This window comes from Danio rerio, chromosome 15, assembly GCF_052040795.2.
Source record: "Danio rerio strain M-AB ecotype USA chromosome 15, GRCz13ab, whole genome shotgun sequence".
NCBI classification, from domain to species: Eukaryota; Metazoa; Chordata; class Actinopteri; order Cypriniformes; family Danionidae; genus Danio; species Danio rerio.
The window spans coordinates 10,692,942-10,718,374 of NC_141035.1; the positions used below are offsets into that span (position 1 = coordinate 10,692,942).

Here is a 25,433-nt window from a genome sequence, read left to right on the forward strand (position 1 = left end):
TCTGCCCATGTCCATCCATTTATGACCACAGTGTGCCCATCTTCTGATGGCTACTACCAGCAGGATAACATGTCATGTCATAAATTGTGAATCATCTCATACTGTTTTTTTGAACATGACAATGAATTCACTGTACTCAAATGGCCTCCACAGTCATCAGACCTCAATCCAATAGAGCACATTTGGGATGTGGTGAAACGGGAGATTTCCATCATGAATCATGACAAATCTGCAGCCACTGTTCTAAGGCCTTTCTGAAAGCAAGAGGGGGTCCAACTAGTGTTGGGTATCGTTTGGAGTTATTTTAATATCGGTGCTAAAATGCTTTTAATACTGTACCGTTGCCAAAACAGTGCCTGAACTGATACTTTTAGCCACAAAATTATGGTGGATGACTCTAGAAAAATCTTTTATTTGACAAAATCTTTTAAAAAATGTTTTTAAATAAACATAAATTCATATTTTATAAATTTTGAATTGCGTTGATATATTTAATTTGATCATTTGTTGATTAGCATGAATATAAGATTTGCATTATGAAACTACATTAGCTTACTACTGTTAAAAGGCTGTCATCAAATTACTGAACTTGTTTTTTTTCTAGGGTTGGGGCTTATGACTGTGTTTACATGGTTATCAGTAATCTAATGATTTGCCTTAATCTGAATAAGGCAATAATATGGTCAAGGTGTTTACATGACTTGCTTTTAGATCGACTAACGTCATAGCATCAAAACATTACCCATGTTTCCCCCGGAGTTTCATTTAATTTCAGGTGTTTAATTTTTTATATTTCAACTTTAACTGCCGTTTCACTTTTATTCAGGAACATCTCATTTATGCCCCCATGATAAACAGGTATTTGATGGACTGGTATAAGTGTGCTCTTTTAATGCAATTTGATACTGCACAGTGAATGGAAAGAAAAAACCTTAGCAATTCGCAACGCAGGTGTCTGTGGTCCTTTAAGGTTATCAAAAATCACTGTTTACACGGTAGTCTAGACTCTTAATCAGAGTATTGTCTAAATCATATTAAAATCGGAGCATTGGTGTCCATGTACCTACTCATCGAAAGTGCCAGATGATGTTGCAAGCTTTCAGAGTAAATTCCTCTGCCTTTAAGTTGATTCCATGAGCCCTCAAAAATTTTGACGAGTTTCCCCTTACACGCAACTTTTGTAAAGCATCTGCTTCACATTGCTGTGTCAGAATCCTTGCTAAAATATGCTTTAGAATGCTTAATTTAAGGAAAATTTGATGAACGCGATCTTGTGTGTTGATCTGAAGATTCCCTCTTGCTCACCGAATGCTCTGTACTGCGTGCGTTCATTCCCTAAGCAACAAGAACAATTGCCTGACATTGCCTGTCCGTATTCGTCAAAGTTGTTTAGAATAAAATGTTCAGAGATGGTGTAACAATGCGTACCTCTGTGTGCCTTTGAGGCACGCCTTGATACTTCTTACGTCCTTGTCGCAGCACCAGTGGCACTGAAATTAGGCACTAAAATTCATATCCTAATTCAGTCCGGTACATACCGGTTACAAAGGTACTGGTTCAAAGCAGGTTCTAGTACATTGTATGTAATAAAGTGATCGGTACATGTATATTATTTTATCAATTATTTTGCAACATAATAAGTAATAAGTAGATTAGTATTAAGTGCAATTTAAAGGTTTGCCTATTTTAGCTAGGTTAATTAGGCAACAGTGTTTTGTTCTGTAGCCAACTGAAAAGGGGGCTAAAAATATTGAACCAAATTTTATTTAATTTTTTTACAAAAAATTTTAAACAGCCAAATTAAAGACTTAAGACCTTCTCAAAAATATTAAATAATAAATACTATAATTGGTACTATAATATAATTGGAGTTGATCTTTAAAGCAAAGAGGTCTCAAGGGTTGGTGTATATTAATTAGCTCAGAAATATACAGGGTCAAGGCTATGGATGGATTTAAAAACATACAGCAGTACTTTGTATAAATTCTAAACTGGACTGGTAGCCAGTGTAGGGAAAACCAGTACAGGTGTAATGTGTTCTTGTTTTATGGTGCCTGTTAAAAGCCCAGCAGCTGCATTTGGGACCAGCTGCAGTCACAAGAGAGAGGCCTGTCTCACACCCAGATACAATGCATTGCAACAATCCAGATGAGAAGAAGCAAAGGCATGAACCACCTTTTCCAAATCACTGAAAGATAGGACACACTTCAGCCTGGCAATATATATAGAAAAAATAGATATAGAAAAAAAAAATAGAAAAAAAACAACTATTTTTGACAATCACATTAATTTGGTGATCCAATTTAAAGAGTCAAAGACAACAACAAGACTTTTTAACAGAGGAATGTCATTTTCAAGGAATCATCAACAGATTGCCATTACAATCTGAACCTTTTTGACCAAAAACAATCAATTCACATACAGTTGAAGTCAAAATTAATAGCCCCCCTGAATTATTAGACTGCTTGTTTATTTTTTCCTTAATTTGTGTTTAACAGAGAGAAGATTTTTTTTCAGCACATTTCTAAAGATAATAGTTTTAATAACTAATTTCTAATAACTGATTTATTTTATCTTTGCCATGATTACATAAATAATATTTTACTATATATTTTTGAAGACACTTCTATACAGCTTATAGTGACATTTAGAGGCTTAACTAGATTAATTAGGTTAACTAAGCAGGTTAGGGTAATTAGGCAAATTATTGTAAAACGATGGTTTGTTCTGTAGATTATAAAGGAAAAATTAGCTTAAAGGGGCTAATAGATTTGTCCCTAAAATGGTGTTCAAAAAAATATAACTTTGAAACTGCTTTTATTCTAGCCAAAATTAAACAAAAAAGACTTTTTTCCAGAAAAAAAAAAATCAAAAATTTCAGAATAAAAAGACAAAGTGAAAATTTCCTTGCTATGTTAAACATCATTTTGACAATATAATAAAAAAAAAGGAAAAAAATTCAAAGGGGGCTAATAATTCTGATTTCAACTGTATGTCCTTGTTCAGTAAGAGAAAGTTATTCGCTAACTAACTCTTCACATCAGCCAAACAATTTGACAAAGCCTAAAGGGAGCATTGATCCCCAGATTTTATGGGGAAGTAGATTTGAGAGTCATCAGCGTTTAGGTGATAATTTATGCCATGCTTTTCAAATATTTTTCCCAACAGAAGTAAGTAAATGGAAAACAAAACAGGACCCAGTATCGAGCCCTGTGTAACCCCACACATTAATTGAATGACAGAAGAACAAGAGTTGCCCAAACTGACTGATATAGTTCTATCCTTTACTTCAGATATGAAGAGAACCAATTAAGATATATAAAAAACATTATATTTTAACTTCACAGGAGGGCTAATAAATACAAAATATGTATTTACATATAGTGTGTATACTTTGTGTATTATTTCATTAATATTTAGAAATATTATTATATATAATAATAAAAAAAACATATGGTCCTATTGAATACTTTATACAAGACAATTCTTAAAAAGGGGAAAAAATATATATGAGCAAAACAGTCAATTAAATGTTTAATCACAATTCATCATTCTATCATATATCATAATGCATTACATAGGTTAAGCTGCGATGTAAATTTTAGTGTACACAACTAATGCTGTTCTGTACTTGCCTCAGGGCTGAATGTGAAGTTCTGTGAGCTGCTCTTGAGAATGTCTATCGCCTCTGTGTAAGAAATGCTGGAGATAGCAAATATAACTCAATTTAGATTTACAAGAGCGATGACAGTTACTCATATGATTTAATAACAATAGTCTTATATTCAGCATATTTTAGATCTAATAAAATAATGTAGTGTTTTTGCAGTGCCTACTTTGAAAAGTACAGTGAGCTAAATCTGGGAAATGAAGACAAAATTGAAAAATAATACGTACACATTAAATTTTCTGTTCAACATGGGATCCACTTGCTCCTGGGGATGAAAAGGAGTTTATTATTACCAACATTTGTTTTGCACAAACACTCAATGCTCTAATAAAAGCTTTGTTCATCATACCCGATGTCCTGGTGCCACATGTTTGTGAAATAACTCTACATCCTCTGTGCAATTTGAAAACACATGCTCTGTGGCAGCCTTGAATAAGTCCTCCATTACCTGGAGATGAAAAACAAGCTTTAAGATGAACAAAGTATAACTTGTTGATGATCAATCCAACTTAAGTGCCCCATTATGATCTTTTTTTTTTTTTTTTTTGCACATAGTGTATAATTAAGATGATTGTGAATGTAAAAGGTGTGTAAACAAACAAAAATGGGAGATCCTGACTTACGAGATAACTCAAATTAAAAATTTAAAGTCAGAATTGCGAGTTATAAAGTCACAATTCTGAGTTATAAAGTCGTAATTCTGAGTTAAGTCAGAATTCTGAGTTATAAAGTCAGAATTGCGAGTTATAAGTCAGAATTCTGAGATATTAAGTCGAAATTCTGAGTTAAAAAGTCGCAATTACAGGTTATAAAGACAGAATTGCGAGTTAGAAAGTCAGAATTCTGAGTTATTAGGTCAGAATTGCAAGTTATTAAATCAGAACTTTGAGGTATAAAGTCAGAATTGCAAGTTATAAAGTCAGAATTCTGAGTTATAAAGTCAGAATAGCAAGTTAAGTCAGAATTCTAAAATATAAAGTAGCAATTCTGAGTTATAAAGTTGCAGTTTCGAGTTACTAAGTCAGAATTCCGAGTTATAAGTCAGAATTTTAAGATATAATGTCGCAATTCTGAGTTTTTTAGTCGAAAATTTGAGTTATTAAGTCAGAATTCTAAGTTATAAAGTCAGAATTGCAAATTATTGTTGCAATTCTGAGATATAGTCGCAATTATGAGTAAGGCCAGAATTCTGAGTTATAAAGTCAGAATCCTGAGTTATAAAGTCAGAATTGCGAGTTATTAAGTCAGAATTCTGAGTTACACAGTTGCAATTCTGAGTTATAAAGTTGCAATCTTGAGTTATTAAGTCAGAATTCCGAGTTGCACAGTTGTAATTCTGAGTTATAAAATCAGAATTGCAAGTTATTGAGTCAGAATTCTGAGTTCTAAAGTCAAAATTGTGAGTTAGGTCAGAAGTCCGAGTTATAAAGTCAGAATTGCGAGTTATAAGTCAGAATTTTGAGTTATAAAGTCAGAATTCTGAGATATAAAGTCGCAATTGTGAGTAATAAAGGAGTTTCCTGTTATCGCGACAGGCCATTAATGGAGTGACTCTTTCTTTAGGTTCTCTGCTTGTGAACTGATATGGATTTGCAGCCCAATTTTCCCAATAAGAGGGCAGAAGGACCAATAGTATCTGGATGCAGCCGTTATGATGCAAGCTGAGATTGCATTGCCCAGAGATGCAGAGTCAGACACAATGTACTCAGTGGAGCTAGTGACGTCACTGTGAGGGGTAGGGTTAGGGGTGGGGTTAGGTGAGTGCATTAAAAAGCTTTAGATGCAGTTCAGATTGCATCTGCACCGAGTCTGCAGGCAGACCCCTCTCAGGATTACACACTATTTGGTTGACACTTTTACTGAATTGCAATATGAACTAATACAACCCTTTTAGTTTTAGCCCATAATGTACAATACATGTGTCTGCAGCTCCAAGTACACCACATGAGGGCACCCTTACATCATGAAATTACAGCTGCAACTAAATGTAAATCATATCAACACAAAGAGATAAATAATATAGAAGTCATAATTTTAGCCTTTTAGAGCAATCACACAACTAATTGTTTCAGATGCTCTGTTTAATGCTTTATAACTGCTATTTAGACCAAATGGTGAAATAAGTGGCATAATTCATAATGATCAAATCCATACGAATGAACAGCCTAGTTAGACCTACATATTTCCTTTTTGAAAGTGTGATAAACAATAAACAGTCGTATACAAGCTTTTTGTTTTTATTAGGGGCTAATGTGCATGTGTCTTTAACGCCCCATTGATGGACAGTTTTTATAACAGAAAACCCTTTATAACTCGCAATTGGCTTTATCACAGAATTGCGCGATATAAAGCAAGAATTCTGACTTTATAACTCACAATTCTGACTTTATAACTCACAATTCTGACTTTATAACTCACGGTTCTGACTTTATAACTCACGGTTCTGACTTTATAACTCAGCATTCTTACTCAACTTGCAATTCTGACTTTATAACTCACGATTCTGACTTTATAACTCAGAATTATGACTTTATAACTCAGAATTATGACTAAATAGCTCAGAATTATGACTTTATAACTCAATTCTGACTTTATAACTCAGAATTCTTACTCAACTTGCAATTCTGACTTTATAACTCACAATTCTGACTTTATAACTCAGAATTCTTACTCAACATGCAATTCTGACTTTATAACTCACGATTCCGACTTTATAACTCACAATTCTGACTTTATAACTCAGAATTCTGACTTTATAACTCAGAATTCTGACTTTATAACTCACAATTCTGACTTTATAACTCACAATTCTGACTTTATAACTCACGATTCTGACTTTATAACTCAGCATTCTTACTCAACTTGCAATTCTGACTTTATAACTCACGATTCTGACTTTATAACTCAGAATTATGACTTTATAACTCAGAATTATGACTAAATAGCTCAGAATTATGACTTTATAACTCAATTCTGACTTTATAACTCAGAATTCTTACTCAACTTGCAATTCTGACTTTATAACTCACAATTCTGACTTTATAACTCAGAATTCTTACTCAACATGCAATTCTGACTTTATAACTCACGATTCCGACTTTATAACTCACAATTCTGACTTTATAACTCAGAATTCTGACTTTATAACTCACAATTCTGACTTTATAACTCACGATTCTGACTTTATAGCTCACGATTCTGACTTTATAACTCAGCATTCTTACTCAACTTGCAATTCTGACTTTATAACTCACGATTCTGACTTTATAACTCAGAATTATGACTAAATAGCTCAGAATTATGACTTTATAACTCAATTCTGACTTTATAACTCAGAATTCTTACTCAACTTGCAATTCTGACTTTATAACTCACGATTCCGACTTTATAACTCACAATTCTGACTTTATAACTCAGAATTCTGACTTTATAACTCACAATTCTGACTTTATAACTCACAATTCTGACTTTATAACTCAGCATTCTTACTCAACTTGCAATTCTGACTTTATAACTCACGATTCTGACTTTATAACTCAGAATTATGACTAAATAGCTCAGAATTATGACTTTATAACTCAATTCTGACTTTATAACTCAGAATTCTTACTCAACTTGCAATTCTGACTTTATAACTCACAATTCTGACTTTATAACTCAGAATTCTTACTCAACATGCAATTCTGACTTTATAACTCACGATTCCGTCTTTATAACTCAGAATTCTGAATTTATAACTCAGAATTCTGACTTTATAACTCAGAATTATGACTAAATAGCTCAGAATTATGACCTTATAACTCAATTCTGACTTTATAACTGAGAATTCTTACTCAACTTGCAATTCTGACTTTATAACTCACAATTCTGACTTTATAATTCGCAATTCTGACTTAATTAATCAAAACAGCGACTTTATAACTCTAAAGTCTGACTTATTACCCCAGAATTGCGACTTTATAACTCACAATTCTTTCTGACTTAATAACTTGCAATTCTGACTTTATAACTCAGAATTCTGACAATTTACCCCATAATTGCGACTTTATAACTCAGAATTCTGACAATTTATCCCATAATTGCGACTTTATAATTCAGAATTTTGACTTAGTAACTTGCAATTCTGACTTAATAACTTGCAATTCTGACTTTAAAACTCAGAATTGCGACTTTATAACTCAGAATTCTAACTTCTCGCAATTCTGACTTAAATTAAAATCTGAATTTATAACTCACGATTATAGTCACTATATCAGAAAACCCTTTATAACTCGCAATTGGCTTTATCACAGAATTGCGTGATATAAAGCAAGAATTCTGACTTTATAACTCACGATTCTGACTTTATAACTCAGAATTATGACTAAATAGCTCAGAATTATGACTTTATAACTCAATTCTGACTTTATAACTCAGAATTCTTACTCAACTTGCAATTCTGACTTTATAACTCACAATTCTGACTTTATAACTCAGAATTCTTACTCAACATGCAATTCTGACTTTATAACTCACGATTCCGACTTTATAACTCACAATTCTGACTTTATAACTCAGAATTCTGACTTTATAACTCACAATTCTGACTTTATAACTCGGCATTCTTACTCAACTTGCAATTCTGACTTTATAACTCACGATTCTGACTTTATAACTCAGAATTATGACTAAATAGCTCAGAATTATGACTTTATAACTCAATTCTGACTTTATAACTCAGAATTCTTACTCAACTTGCAATTCTGACTTTATAACTCACAATTCTGACTTTATAACTCAGAATTCTTACTCAACATGCAATTCTGACTTTATAACTCACGATTCCGTCTTTATAACTCAGAATTCTGACTTTATAACTCAGAATTCTGACTTTATAACTCAGAATTATGACTAAATAGCTCAGAATTATGACCTTATAACTCAATTCTGACTTTATAACTGAGAATTCTTACTCAACTTGCAATTCTGACTTTATAACTCACAATTCTGACTTTATAATTCGCAATTCTGACTTAATTAATCAAAACAGCGACTTTATAACTCTAAAGTCTGACTTATTACCCCAGAATTGCGACTTTATAACTCACAATTCTTTCTGACTTAATAACTTGCAATTCTGACTTTATAACTCAGAATTCTGACAATTTACCCCATAATTGCGACTTTATAACTCAGAATTCTGACAATTTATCCCATAATTGCGACTTTATAACTCAGAATTCTGACAATTTATCCCATAATTGCGACTTTATAATTCAGAATTTTGACTTAGTAACTTGCAATTCTGACTTAATAACTTGCAATTCTGACTTTAAAACTCAGAATTCTGACTTTAAAACTCAGAATTGCGACTTTATAACTCAGAATTCTAACTTCTCGCAATTCTGACTTAATTAAAATCTGAATTTATAACTCACGATTATAGTCACTATATCAGAAAACCCTTTATAACTCGCAATTGGCTTTATCACAGAATTGCGTGATATAAAGCAAGAATTCTGACTTTATACCTCACTATTCTGACTTTATAACTCACGATTCTGACTTTATAACTCAGCATTCTTAACTCGCAATTCTGACTTTAAATCTCAGAATTCTGATTTATATATATTTTTTAAATTGTATTTATTTTTTTATTCAGTGGCAGGAACAAGCTTTCATAGTTTTTACTGCATTTCAGAAAAATTATTTTAGTCCACACAGAATAAAGTGCATCATATGCGATGCTCAGAGTATGCACACAAGTACATCTGTACTTGCAGTCTACCGATTGTGTAATGGTCATATGAGAGAGACTTGACGAATCAGCAAACAATACACAATCGTTTTGAAGACCAATTAGAAAGCGATTGTGGATAGCCACGCCTCATTTTTCAAAAGTTTGTCTGAACTGTGCCCAAGTTTGAGCCCCTAATTCTATTGTGAGTGCTCTGTATTGTGACCAAAGGCAGTCAGTTTGGCCGGTGTCCGGATATTTTATCCTACCAATCAGATTATGCAACCAACACTGTATTTGAATGATTCTGAGGTTGGGGTTATGGATTAGGTAGGTTAGGGCAATATTACAGCTTCATATCACAGTACTCCACATTTAAATTTACACTGATAGCCAAATCTGATGGGTAGCATATTGTATATTGTTAAGTGTAGGTCAAATCTAACAACTCGTAGTAGCATGTGTTAGCTATACTACTTTGCAAATATTTTTAAGCATAATTACAAGTTGCGCACGTTGGTGACCTTGAGATAACACACATGAATGAAGGCTCCGGCACCTGTCACTGAGTACCTATGGTTACTACTAATATTTAAGAGAAGTACATTTATTTCAACTGTCATCAAAACTGACTGAATTTTAACAGACCATGGGATAAGGGGGCTAAAGTCTTTATCAGTTGCTTGATAGTGTCTTTTACCCTACAATGATTTCATTCCTTTTGTGAGTTTTACCTTCATGAGGTCATCTAGTGACTCTGTGAAAGCGATCTCTGCCTCTACCATATAAAACTCAGCCAAGTGCCTCCTGCTTTGAGAATTCTCCGCTCTGAACGTGGGTCCAAATGTGTACACAGCTGAAAAGGCACTGCAACAGGCACAAACATATCATTCACAACATAGATTAGCATTCAGCTTTAGCAAAGAACACTTCTAAAGTTACAGCTCTATGATAAGTACTTTCATTTTTGTGTACATGCTTCTAATTCTTTAGAGTTTTTAATACAAAATAATACTTAAGGTGATCTAGAATGGTTTTGTTTTGATTACTAAAGATTATATATTTTTATTTATAATTAATTTTGTTGTTGCTAGTTAAAAAAAACTGTGGTATATTCAATGCTTTCATTTACACAAAATTTGTAAATGACTGTATTTCCTGGAAATCATTATTGTTGTGAAGGGGCATGGCCGAGAGACGTGGGAGCTGAGCCTAATATATATATATTAGGGCTGTCAAATGATTAAAAAAATTAACATAATTAATCACACTTTTTTGTAATAATCAAGGTTAATCATGATTAATCACGAAACGTCGTATTTATTACAGAAATAAAAGCACAGGCATTAAATGCCATTTCAATTTCAAAACAATCAAGGCCAATAACAAAAAAAAAAATTTACATGTTGGATTTTAAATGGACTACACACACACACACACGCATGCACGCACGCAAGCACGCACACACGCACGCACGCAAGCACGCACAACACGTGCAGTACAGAGGATCCTTGGAGCGAGGGAGGTATCCCTTCAGATTCATCAACACGCATGATCACCTTCATCAAATTTGCTTAAACTAAGCGTTCTAAAGTATGGCTGTATTTTACAAGCAAGGATTTTGACACAGCAACATGAAACTTATGAAACGTGAGGGCTCATAAAGGCAGATAATGGGGCTGTCTTTGACAGCTTGCGACTTCATCTGCCATTTTCACTGAGCACATTTACATCGACACCAATACTCTGCTTATATGATTAAGAAACTGATTAAGAGTTTACCATGTAAGCAGCCATTTTTGATTACCTTAAAGGATCATGCATGTCTTTCCGTTCGCCATGCGGTATCAAATTTCATTAAAACATCCTGAATGAAAATATGCTGGATGAGAGAGACCTGCTAAACTGCAGTTAAAGTTTAAAGAATAAAAATGAAACACCCAGAATTGCATGAAACTCCATGCAGGATAGCCTGGTGATGCCACATTAATTGTTTTATACTGAAACTTTTCTTCTAAAAGTGCGTCCTTTGTGTTATCCAAATTTCTTTGCACGTAAAACACACGCAGGGCCAGAGCAAGCTGAACTGGCACTCTAGGAAAACGACAATCACGCCGCCCTCAACCCGAAAGTGAAAAAAGAAAGTAACTTTTTTGCTGATAAAAGCGAGGACTGTGAGGTAGAGGGTCGGTGTAGCTGAAAGTGAAAGTTAAGACCGGGGGGGTTCGCTCATTATTCTGCTGCCCAAGGCTAGGTTGCCTCTATGCACACACCATCCCTGAACACACGTCGACCACAACAGGAAAAGAAAAAAAAATGCAACTGCGTATAATTATTTAACTGCGTTAAATATTTCAAATTAATCATATATATTTGGAGAGTTAAGGTGTGGAAAAGCCCCATGCAAGTATACAGTACCACCCAGACTGCTGCATGCCCAGAGTGAAGCATGGTGGTGGATCAGTGATGGTTTAGGCTGCAATATTATGGCATTCCATAAGCTAAAGATTTGTGCTACATGGGTGCATCCCCTCTAGAATGGACTACAGAACCATTCTGGAGGACCAGGTGCACCCAATGATAAAACAAAATATCCTAAAGGTGGTGCCGTGTATCAGGATGATAATGCACCAATACACACAGCAAGACTGTTGACAAAGTAGCTTGATAAGCATGAAGGCAAAGTTCTCATATGGCCTGCACAGTCACCAGACCTAAATATTATTGAGCCACTTTAAGTGTTTTGGAGGAGCGAATCAGCAACGGGGGCGAGGCAGTGGCGCAGTAGGTAGTGCTGTCGCCTCACAGCAAGAAAGACGCTATGTCGCTGGTTCGAACCTCGGCTCAGTTGGTGTTTCTGTGTGGAGTTTGCATGTGCTCCCTGCCTTCGCGTGGGTTTCCTCTGGGTGCTCGAGTTTCCACCACAATCCAAAGACATGTGGTACAGGTGAATTGGGTAAGCTAAATTGTCGGTAGTGTATGAGTGTGTCTGTGAATGTGTGTGTGGATGTTTCCCAGAGATGGGTTGCGGCTGGAAGGGCATCCGCTGTGTAAAAACTTGCTGAATAAGTTGGCGGTTCATTCCGCTGTGGCGACCCCGGATTAATAAAGGGACTAAGCCGACAAGAAAATGAATGAATGAGTCAGCAACGGCTTTCTTGCACCAGCATCAAAAAGTGATCTGGCAACTATTCTGCAAGAAAAATGGCTCAAAAACCCTCTGGCAACTGTGCAGGACTTGAATCTGTCATTCCCAAGATAACTTCATGCAGTATTGGCTGCAAAAGGAGGCCCTACACCATTTGATTGAATAAATTATTGTGGTTGAATTATTGTGAGCTATTTAGTTGTTTTTTTTTATTTTATAGATGTAAATTAATAGATTATTTTGTACTATCTACAACCCAATACCTTGATCATAATAAACTTGTTAAAGCAAAACTAAAACCACCAAAGATGCGTATGATTCGCTATACAATTTGCTGACTGTGTTAATTACAAAATAAAAGCCACAAATTCCCAGCCAATGCCATCACGGAATTCTGAATTAGAATTAATAAAGTTAATATATTGACAGCCCAGATAATTAAGCTTTAAATAAGAATGTAGTGCGATTAAGAAGTCTGTCTTTACCCTGCCATCACCTCCAGATGCAGCTGTCCTGAGACTGTTAGATAAGCTGGCACAGAGAAGAAATGTGGGTCATCTGAGTCCTTTTTATCCCCTGTAGGCTTCAGAAAACACACACACACACAGAGCGATCAGCAAAAGCATATATGCGCTATATTTTGCTTTGTACAATTCACTCAAAAAGAAGAGGGTAATGATGTAAATTATATGCACCTCGACCTGGAAAAGCTCTCCAGCTCCCTCACAGTCATTCGAGGTGATGACTGGTGTGTGAATCTGCACATAACCGTGATCCTGTGACAATTAACACAATCAATATTCAGGCCAGGCATTCACATACAGATGGTGTAGGAACTCGATACCTTTAACATTAATTTGCACATGTAAATTACACGTTATATGGCTCAAAGATCTGTTTAATAGATCTGTATAATAGAATGTGCGTAGTTATTTGTTTTTTTTTTGTTTTTTGGAGCAAACATGAATGCCTATAATATGATTTAGAGAGGGTCCCTACTAAAATGTCTGTTTTTGTCATTGTATGGAATCTATGACATGCTGTATTCTAATGAATGAAATAGATAATAAAAAAAGTTAATAAAGATGGTATTTCCATCATTCAAAAAGTACAGAAATGTAAATAAAAAACTGTAAATGAAAAAGCTTATTTAATGACTGTCCTATCACTTAAAAACAACAAACCCAGCGCATCTCTCTATATTGAGGCTAAACACTGCTTTATTAGTATTATTATTATATTTATTTAATTAATTCAATCATTTATTTGTGTATGTATGTTTATACTTTCATTTGTTGTCTTTTATTTCTTTAATTTTACTTTCCAAAATGAATCCTCATTTCACTTAAGTTTAAAATGATAATAAAGTTTGTTAACAAGTTTTTAATGATTATTGAAGGACTTATAATGCTTTGTTTCGTTGTTTCATCTTCATTTACAAGTTACTGTATATTTTGTATCCCGTTCTTTTGAGCCCCCCAGGCATAGTCACAAACTGCTGTTACTCTTAAAAACATGCTCTTAATTCCTTAGTGCTGCGGCAGCACTGCATGCATCGGCAATGGTCATTTTGAAGTGTCACTCACTGTTTGTTTCCAACAAAATATTTAATATTCAGTATATAAAAAATATACATTTATTCATTAATATTCCTTTGGCTTAGTCCCTTATATAATAGGGGGTCACCACAGTGGAATGAATTCGCCAACTATTCCGGCATATGTTTTACGCAGCGAATGCCCTTCCAGCCACAACCCAGTACTGGGAAGCACCCATACACTCCTTTACACACACAAACACTTCGGCCAATTTAGTTTATTCAATTTAGCTATAGCCTGTCTTTGGACTGCAGGGGAAACTGGAGCAGGGGGAAACCCACACAAACACACAGAGAACATGCCAACTCCACACAGAACTGCCAACTTGCTCAGCTGGGACTCGAACCAGTGACCTTCTTGCTGTGAGGCGACAGTAACAACTGAGCCACTGTGCTTGCCTCAAAAATATACATGTTAAAATAAACTAATAAATAAATGAGCAACAAAATTAAGAATTATATATATTTTTCAACTTAATTAAAAATCATTTCAATGATATTGCAAGAGAAACCTTTTTAAATATGTCTAATAATATGTTCTGAATGAAAACAATGTCTGTAATCATTTAAAAATGGACATGCTATTAAAATGCTTTTTCAAATGATTATTACAATACAACTACAAATCACAAATAGTTTTTTCTTTTTCAATAATGAAGAACGAGTAAGTTCTGTATGTCTATTTTCAAAATAATAACAGCTTCTTCCTTTATTTAGTAGTGCTATTCATTGATTTTAGTGATTATATACATTTATTTATTCATTTCAATGCATTAATCATGTGTTAAAAATGTTGGTGTAATCTGGTAATCGTCCACATTTGATGTTTGTTAGTGCAACTGGCATTAAAATGACATAAGCTTAAAAAAATGTATATACACAGTTGAAGTCAGAATTATTGACCCCCCCTTTTTTAAATATTTCCCAAATGATGTTTAACAGAGCAAGAAAAATTTCACAGTATGCCTGATAATATTTTTTTTTCGTCTGGAGAAAATCATGTTTGTTTAATTTGGGCTAGAATAAAAGCAGTTTGTAATGTTTTAAAAACCATTTCAAGGACAAAATTATTAGCCGCTTTAAGCTATTTTTTTTCGATACTCTACAGCAGTGATTCTCAAAGTGAGGGTCGGGACCCCCCGGGTGGTCGTGGGACAATGAAGCGTGACATGGATGATAAATCTATTTATTTTTAATAAACCATTAGAATTACCATATTTTATCCATAACCTACTGAAGAGGGGAAAACAAAGTCGTTTAAAGACACTATTTACTATATAGTTACTATAGTAGCTTATAGTTACTAGTTCTATTGGATATGACCCCTGGGGTAGTAAATAATATTAAAGACACAGCAATAGTGTCAGATGCAGCAGATTGATTTTATGGCACCAGGTAAAATTTTCTGGCCAATTTACAGCACTGACATACATTAAACAAATTAAACGAAGAATAGACTTGGGTCTATTGGTGTGGGTGCGTCATTGCATGCAAGGTTTCTGTATATTTATAACCACCTCAGAGGATATTGGCTGTCACGAATCACTGGAATTGTCATTTTGTGGGTGGCAGGCTAAAAAAAATTGGGAACCCCTGATCTACAGAACAAACCATAATTACACAATAACTTGCCTAATTACCCTAACCTGCCTAGTTAACCTAATTAACCTAGTTAAGCCTTTAAATGTCACTTTAAGCTGTATAGAAGTGAAAAATGAAAAATATCTTATATTTTATGTACTGTCATCATGGCAAAGATAAAATAATTCAGTTACTAAAACTAGTTATTGAAACTAATATGTTTAGAAATGTATTGAAGAAAACTTCTCTCTGTTAAACAGAAATTGGGGGGAAAAAATAAACAGGGGGTCTAATAATTCTGACTTACTCTGTATTTAGGTGCATTTGAACAAAACATATTTATTACCAGGATATATTTTTAAAATAATATTTTAGTTACAGAACATCTTTAGAAATAAAGAAAATAAAATTACAAATTACAACATTTCAACAAATTTGTAAATATTTTTTTTGTTTCTCTTGATTTTAGCTATATTTGAAAATGTTATTTAATATTTTTTTGTTAAACATATAAATTGGGCTGCAAACTTTTGAACCATTATTGTAAGTTATTTTGTTAGATTAGCTCCAGATAAGGCTTCAGTCCTGACTGAACTAATGTACATGCACAAATATAATATTGTAAAGCATCCTATAAAAAATATTAATTTAAATGAGAGCTCTTCTAATTTTTCCAAGCCTGTTAATGATATCATGAATTATAATGTATTATTTATATATTATTTAACAATTTATAGGAGTCTTACTGACCCACAATGCTCGTACAGCTGTGCGCATTTCTTTGTTTATTTATTGCCACAACAGCAACTTATTACTTTTTTTGGACAAGATCTATATAGAGAAGTACATATTACATACCAATTAGGGGTGTAACGGATCACAGTTGATCCGTGATTCGTACTGATCACAACCCACAGTTCAGAACACATGCGACCTGCAGATTAATACTTTTTTTAACTTTACTAAATTTGTAACGATCACAGAGAGATCATCTTTAGCATCATTTAAATCACACATATGAAAGCATTTAGGCTTTCCTGTAAATTGTAATGATGACAGAAGAAGTTGTGGGAGGTTATTAGAGATGTGGTGGGTTTCTTAGGTTATTAAAGGTGTTTTCTGTCACTACTTGTTTAGCCTGCGTAATTGCATTCAGTGTAAGCTGGACTATTAACCATTAAAAATCGAGATCTCAACAATCGGGATCTCAACAACCAACGAACATACATTATAAATAATGGTGGTTTGCATGTTTATTAATCCTCTGAATCGCTGCATTCAAATCTGTGTGTGAAGAAGTTTAAATTTATAGTTTAAATATAACCAGGGCTTGACATTAACACCTGCAGTACTAGCCTGCCAAATGCTGGTAGATTTTAGCTGTGGCAGGTTAGACAGACACCTCCACTAGCCACTTCGCCTGGTTGAAAATAATTAAGTTGCCAGACCTGCCTCATCCCTATGTATACAAATTTAGTTTAGGAGCGATCGTCAATTTGCGCGCAAATGTGATCTTAAAACCGAAAAGTAGCATGATTGATAGCTGTTCCCCCAAGCAAAAGAAAGCAGGTGAATACTGAATAAGAGGATAATTGGGCGCACACTGAGACACAGGCGATCTAGCTTGCTGACGTTGTGAGCAAGGCACAGCTAAGGTGAAGCATGCGAGTGCTAAAAAGCTCCAGTTCCCAAAACAACTGTGCCTGAAAACGTAAATGGTGCGCTTGTTCATTCATTTATTCATTCATTTTCTTTTCGGCTTAGTCCCTTTATTAATCTGGTGTCGCCACAGCATAATGACCTTCCAACTTATCCAGCACGTTTTTACGCAACAGATGCCCTTCCAGCCGCAACCCATCTCTGGGAAACATCCACACACACTAATTCACACTTATACACTACGAACAATTTAGCCTACCCAATTCACCTGTACCGCATGTCTTTGGACTGTGGGAGAAACCAGAGAACCTGGAGGAAGCCCACGCAAATGCAGGGAGAACATGCAAAATCCACACAGAAACACTGAGGCTCGAACCAGAGACCACCTTGCTGTGAGGCGACAGCACTACCTACTGCACCACTGTGTCCCCTGGTGCACTTGTTTGTCTTTGAAATAGGTTGGAAAAAGTTGTGCTCATGCACCAACAGTTATCGCTTTGGCTTTTACCATTCTTTGAACAGATTATTAATAGGCCTAAAGTTAACTGTGTGCATGATCATCCTTTCCCACACAGAATGTTTTTCACTTTATTTTTGTCAATATTTTTGTTTATCCATTTACCTGTAGTTATCTGATGATCTGGGGTCTTTAGCCTGGGCAAATTACTATGTATAGCTTTAAATAAATGAGAATAATTTTTTTGAAACGTCAATTGTTTTTTTTAAAGAACATTTTTGTTCTTGTATGTATACACAATGTTGAGCCCTAAAAAGTAATGGGACATAATATTAATAAAAAAGTTAAGGAGGTGTATAACACAATTTAAATAAAGTATTTTTAGCTTGCCAAAATCAAATTTTTGCACATAAAATATATTTATCTAACAACAAACTTGTGGCTATTGAAAACGGTGAGTGGTTAGTAACGTTGCACAACTATCAGCCACAGTGGCTGGTGATCAAAAAAGTTAATGTCAAGCCCTGGTGATACATGGTAAATCACTGATGTTTATGGTAAAGATTAAAAACACCATCATAAGCATTTAACTTGACGCTAAAAAATAAAAGTTGTAGGCAGCAATTACATTATTTAACCAATAGATGGGCATTAAAAATATGCCACTGAATAATTCCTCAAAAATTATCCATCTAGCAATGAAACACGTTTTATGAGTGAATAATTGAATTACTTTTTGAAAATCAGACTAAAAATAAATATGGGTTATACAAATTTTAATGTTAGATTTATACTTTTAGCATTTTCAGTAACAGTAGTAGTAACAGTGAATTTTCACAGCACTGAATATTTATTTTTATTCAGTTGACTATTTATTTGTTTTATTTTTAATAAAATAACAGGTTCTAAGTTCTGTTTGTTTAAACCAAATGCTTTTTGTAGTACTGTTTTTGCATTAAATGGAAAGCAAATGACTTTTGTCTTCTCCCCTTGTTGGCTGATCCGAAAAATGGTCTGATCCGTGACTAGAAAACCATAATGTAATCCAAATGGTGGGATTTTTGTTTCGCTACACCACTAAAACTAATAAATAAACACAATAATAAGACAATACAAAAAACACTTCACAATGTACATTAAAACATTAAATATGATTTATCACTTCAGTATAAAAATAATCACTTTCCTGCAAGCAAATTCTTGCAGGAGAGACATTTTTAAAAATACGCATCAAAGTACCCTCAGTGGAGCAACCTGCGAAATTTGACGCATGACCCTGTGTTTCCGATCTGACGCATTCGCGTGCGTATGAATAGAGGTCTAGGGGAGGAAAAGCCCAGTGTAACTGCAATTTTCGAGCTGCACAATTAATCGTAAAAAGATTGCGATCTCGATTTGACCCCCTAGACGATCTTAATCCAGCATTTCTACGATTCTGTCAATCATATTTTCAAGTTCAGGAGAGAAGCATTGGTGGCCGCACAAGTCTTCACATTGTTTTACATACGTTGTTCAGCAACGTGGACACCTCCAAATAGTGTTAAAAGAGTCTCATGCTGTATTTATAAGATACAATTAACCTCAAAAATGTAATTTCTGTCTTCATGTAATGTATTTGCGACCGCAAAATCACACTTGACGTGAGCTGACCGTCAGTTGTTACCACAGAGAGGGCGTGAGCACGTGCACGCCTCTGAATGAATTTACTTTAGTGAACAGAACCTGTTGTGAATAACAGGTAATAAACTTGTAAGTAACATTCAGTTTGTGCCACAGAGTGATCTTTTGGGAGCCGCGTGCGAAGTGAACCGCTGAGCAGTGAAAATGAAACCAAAAGCGCACAGTGTTGCCAGATGTAGCTGACTGGTTCCAGCCCAAAAAGTATCCAAAACCCGCCGAAATGCAAAAATACCCACCCTGCTTCAGTTCTCACGAAGATCACGTCAGTGATAGACATTAAGCAGAAATTTACAGATTGCAAGCATATGTCTCGAACCGAATAATTAAACATCAGAATTATCATCAGCATCAATGACCAGGACAAATCTAAAATCTGTTCAAGTCCACCATTCTAAGTCTATACAAAATTTAGCATTTTAACCAACAGTACAGCTAAACAAAGCCTATTGCAGTTTTACCATGTTTGAGAATAACAATAATAATAGCCTACTCATATTAACCTTTATTTTATATCTACAGAATCGTGAGAAAATTTTAGGCAAAAAAAAAATAATAATAAAAATCGCTATTCTCATTTTAACCAGAATCGTGCAGCTCCACTCAGTGTAATATCCTTGTCTTGTAGTCTTTAAAGGAGACCTATTATGCCTATTTTTAGAGTGTGTCTGTAAAGTTTCAGCTCAAAATCCCCTATACCTAATGATTTATAACTTTTTGAAACTGCCCATTATAGGCTTTGATCTTAATTTTGCCATTTTAGGGACTGTCCCTTTACATTCAAATGAGATTATGCTGCCAGCCCTCTTTTCAAAAGAGGGTGGAGCTATGAATGCCAAATGCCTATGTGTCAGCATAGTGGCAGTTTAAAAACAAGGTTAACGTCCTATGCTAAAGAGGTAGATGCCCCTAATGGGCAGGGCTTTCCCCCTCTGATGACATACTTAGGGAGAATGTTAATCAAAGTGTTTCTGCAGACTTAATCTGTTTTTTATTGAATATGATTACAAAAAATGTATGACTTCTTACCATTAGAAGCTGGTTATATTCACAGTTTGTTGCCACACAACTGTTTTTAAACCTCTTCTAAAAGTAATTTTTGCATAATAAGTCCCATTTAATACTTCATATTGTAACAAGATGATTATGGTGAGAAAGGCTACGGTTGTGAGTGTGTGTGCGCATTTAAGCAAATTTTACCCTGAAGAATGACTGGATTGCGGCTGTAGCTTCACTGCGTATCCTGAGCATGGAGCTGAAGGCATTAGTTCTGCATCTGAGGTGAGGAAACTGCCTGATATACTCCAGAGGATGACGCTCCTTGATCTTAAAAGGAAAGTCCTGCAGCAGACATCATGGCTCAGTATATTCAACATGACCTGATCAAGATGTTTCATTAATCTCTGTCCATCGATTTTATCTGATGGATTAATTTTGATGTCAAAACTCACCATCGGATTACATTCTCCAACCACTTTAATACTCTGAGCCTGTAACTCCACGTTTTGCCTCTTATTTGGGCTCTTCTCTAATGTGCCGGTAATGTCGACAGCACAGCCAAACGTGAGGTCTCTTGACAAGAAAAGAAGAAACATCAAAAATAAACATTTCAACCCTTAAATTGTAATTTTCAAAGCATTTTAGCAATTACAAAATCATATCATCAGGAACCACAATTTTTTTTTTTTTTTTTTTTTTTTTTGGTGAACTCCAAAGATGCTGGTAGCTGTTGACTTGGATAAAATGAATCACATTATTGTGAGCACCTGTGTGTGCGCGTGCATATACACACAAAATTAATAGCCCTCCTGTAAAATTTTAATTATTTTTCAAAATATTTTCCAAGTGATGTTAAACAGATCAAGGAAGTATTTCACAGTATTTCCCATTATATTTTTCTATAAGAGAAAATGGTCTTCTTATTTCTTTTAGTTTAACTGGAATAAAATTAATAATAATAAATAACGTTAAATAATGCTAAGGTCATTATTATTCTCAGTTGGCTACAGAACAAACCACTTGCCCATTTGAACCATGTCTAGTTAACCTAGGGCGACAGGTGGCTCAGTGGGTAGCACTGTTGCCTCCAACCACAAAGTCGCTGGTTCGATTACCAGCTGGGCCAGTTGGCATTGCTGTGTGGAGTTTGCATGTTCACCCTGAGTGGGTTTCCCCTACAGTCCAAAGACATGCTCTATAGGTGAATTGGGAAAAACAAAATTAGCAAATGAGTGTATAAGGGTGTTTCCCAGTACTGCGTTGAGGCTGGACGGCTTAAAAAGCTCTCTAATTGTCTGTCGGTCAGTTTGCTAAAGCTGCGTAAAAAAATATTTCTTAAAGTTTTTTTTTTTTTTCTATTCCAAATATCTCAAATAAATATATAAATGAATCAAGAATCATTTTCTACCAAAATAAAATATCTTGTTTTTATAAATAATATGTAAAAAATTGCTAATTTTTTCCTTCAAACAAACAAAATAATCTGCCAAATGGGTAAGCAAAATAATCTGGTTTTCACGTAACTATTTTGCTTGTTTTCAGTGAAAAACTCACTTGATATTGGCTTACTTTTGTTACATATTTGCTTGTCTAGAAAACGCTTTTTTTGACTAGATTATTTGGACTAGAAACAAAACAAAAAACTTCAAGTAAGAAAAGCACTTTTTGCAGTATTGTATTTAATATACATTTGATCTTAAAAATAGTGTTGAATACACAAGAGCAGAAAGCACCTGGTGTTCAGTTGTGAGCTGGCAACAACCTGTAGTGGTTGCAGTGAACTTCCATCATTCAAATGTAAGAAGAGATTGTCTTTCTGTGGCCTGACCGATCGAACCCAGCCCTGCAGGAACAGCATACAGAATTTCAGCATATGCTACTATAACTGTGGGCATTACCATTAGGATCAGGTTTTGTTAAGAAAATAATAGATAGCATACACTATACTAAGATCTTTTCTTTAATTTCATTGATTCCAAAATGTGATTTTGGCCACAAAAATGTAATGCTACAACAGAACAAGATAAGATTAAGAGATAACTTAATATTCAACCATACAGACAATCCTCACACACATTTTAATTAATCATTTGCAGGGTTGGGAAAAGTTATAACTTTGAAGTTTACATACATTTTGAAGCGACTTCTTCAATAATAAACTAAATGTGGTACATTTTAAGGAACGTATTGCATTACTTTTTCATCTGGGCTGGCTTTTTAGTAATAAAAAGAAAAAAACTTATATTTTTAAAGAAATGCCATTAAAAATGCTAAATAAGGTGTAGATGTAAAAAAAAAAACTCAACAGTGTATATTAGTGATATTTTAGTAAAATATTTTTATGAAGTTTAATTTGTTTTATAAATAAAATTATTTGATATTTTCAGTTTTCATAATTCATCCTTTTTGTAATTTTACTTTTTTTTAATTAGATTTTCATTACTAAGATTACAATTATTATCTATTAGGGCTGGATGATATTGTAAAATCAATATTTTATTTTTCTGCGATAAATTTTGTGATACCAATACAGTTTCATAAAATAGTTTGAATAGCACTATTTGACGTTTTTCAGGGGAGCCTAACAACATTCTGGTACAGAAATTGTAAAACCACAATGAAATAATTGCTTTTCTTACTTTGTCTTATTTGTAGACCAAATAATGAAACATTCTTAGATCAAGTAAATATATTGTTTCGCTTTCAACTTAAGATGAAATAAGTAAAAATTAAGAGATTTTTTTTCTTGAAATAGGTGAAATGATCTGCCAGTGGGGCAAGTAAAATTATTTTGTTTTTGGTTTGATATGAAGACATTTGGACTAGCAAAAAAGACAAAAATTCTAAGTAAGAATAACTATTTTTCTTTTTTTTCCATAAATCATACATATTCCTTATAAATACAGTAATTACATACAAATGCTAATGATTTATAGATCTTCTAACATTTCCATTACACACCAATTTTTAGGTAGTAAAACGTTTTCAATGGTTTCAATAATATATATATATATATATATATATATATATATATATATATATATATATATATATATATATATATATATATATATTTTTTTTTAAAGTACCATTTGAATGCCCTAAGTTACAGTTGAAAATTTAAATTTATAGTTGAGAGTTTAAATTATTAAACTCTCTTTGATTTTTTCATGTTTTTTATATTTTATAATATTATAATATATTTTTTTAAATATTTCCCAAATTATATTTAATAGAGCAAGGACATTTTCACAATATGTCTGATAATATGTTTTCTTCTTGAGCAAGTCTTATATGTTATGTTTCGGTTAGAATAAAAGCAGTTTTTTTCTTTATAAAAAAAATAATAATAATAAGTAAAAAATGTTAAGCTACAATAATTTAAGATAGATAGATAGATAGATAGATAGATAGACAGACAGACAGACAGACAGACAGACAGACAGACAGACAGACAGACAGACAGACAACAGAACAAACAATCGTTATCCAATAACTTGCCTAAGTACCCTAACCTGCCTAGTTGACCTAACGTTAGTTAAACCTTTGAATGTGACTTAAAGGTATATACAAGTGTCTTAAAAATATCTAGCAATATTTTATCTACTTTAATCATGGCATAGTAATATATTATTTTCTGTAATCATGGCAAAGATAAAATAAATCAGTTATTAGAAATTAGTAATTAAAACTATTACGTTTAGAAATGTGTTAATAAATCGTTTCTCCGTTAAACAGAAATTGGGGGGGAAATAAACAGGGGGGCTAATAATTCTGACATCTACACATTCTCGTTTACAATGTAGTTTCTCACCTGTATTCTAACATCTGAGCCCGTCTCTTTGCATGCAAGCGCATCAGATACTCTCATTTTCTTGGAAATCATGCGACTGCAGAGTCGGTCCAGAAATTTCGAGCTACACCGACAGAATAACGACGAGGAGAAAGCAGGAATCCGCTGTAATGTGAGCGACATGCTGTCAGCCTAGTGTAGAGAGTGAACCAGATTATGATGTTTATCTCTGCTTCTTCCGCTTTTGAATGCCTGTGCCGTTGACACCCACTAACGTTAATTTGGATATAATAAAATAAAATATGAGAATAAAAACTTGCGTTTCTATAACAGCTCGGATAGTTAGTTTCGTTTGTCTCTGTTTTGACATTCACCCTGCTCTCCACGCGCTTCCTGAGTCGAATGACCGTCATGAGCAACGTGACGTGTATGTGGCGTCCCATTGGTCAAAGGTGCCATGCGCAGGAACTGTTTATCATTTAAAGGGATAGTTCACAACATAATATAATTTACAAACCACTCAACTTAAAATTATTCATAGATTTTATCCAGTGAAACAATTTTATAAAAATATTCAAAAATGACATTGACGTGTCTTGCTCTTTCTGTGAGACTTCTTCTGAGTCTATTACTTGTTTTGGGAATGTCCCTTTGTTAAATCTTTCTGGTCTGTTGTGAATTCTCGTCCAAACGGTTTGTAGTGATTTTTATTTAAGCTACAAGCATAATATTTTAAAAAATAATTCCTTAATTCAACTTTTTATATAAACCTCCTTATTTATTTATTGGAAAGTTTTAATTATATACATAAATGCAAATATACTCAATGTAAGCTAAATATTGTATTTGTAAAATGAGAATTGGAAGTCTACTTTAAAACCGTCATGGAGTCTCAGAACAAGAAAGCAATTCAAACTTCAAACAAAAAAGTGCTTTATTTAAAATTCTACATTCATTTGTATTATTTTTTTATGTGCCCTCGTTTATTTAATTATATTTAGTTTCTTTTTCTTTCTTGTTGTCTTTCTTTTGCTTTACCTTTAATATATTTCTTTAAAATGTTCACATTTCTCTTGTTGCAAAAAATGTCATCTTTGTATTTCTTGTACTATGCTTTCATCTGTTTGTATTTCTAT

General features: G+C 33.8%; 1 protein-coding gene across 2 annotated transcripts in view; it reads right to left on the reverse strand.

Annotated features, from left to right (window-relative positions):
• Window positions 1-24,701, reverse strand: part of nars2 (asparaginyl-tRNA synthetase 2, mitochondrial) — a 34,167-nt gene extending 9,466 nt beyond the window's left edge. Inside the window, 10 exon segments of one of the 2 annotated variants that reach the window (NM_001077155.1) lie at window positions 3,636-3,702; window positions 3,898-3,935; window positions 4,020-4,118; window positions 10,121-10,253; window positions 13,020-13,117; window positions 13,230-13,310; window positions 20,706-20,846; window positions 20,957-21,077; window positions 22,238-22,347; window positions 24,319-24,701. In NM_001077155.1, the coding sequence (NP_001070623.1) occupies window positions 3,636-3,702; window positions 3,898-3,935; window positions 4,020-4,118; window positions 10,121-10,253; window positions 13,020-13,117; window positions 13,230-13,310; window positions 20,706-20,846; window positions 20,957-21,077; window positions 22,238-22,347; window positions 24,319-24,480 (1,050 nt within the window). In that variant the 5' untranslated portion in view covers window positions 24,481-24,701. 2 annotated transcript variants of the gene reach the window in all.
• Between the last annotated feature and the right edge of the window lie 732 nt (window positions 24,702-25,433).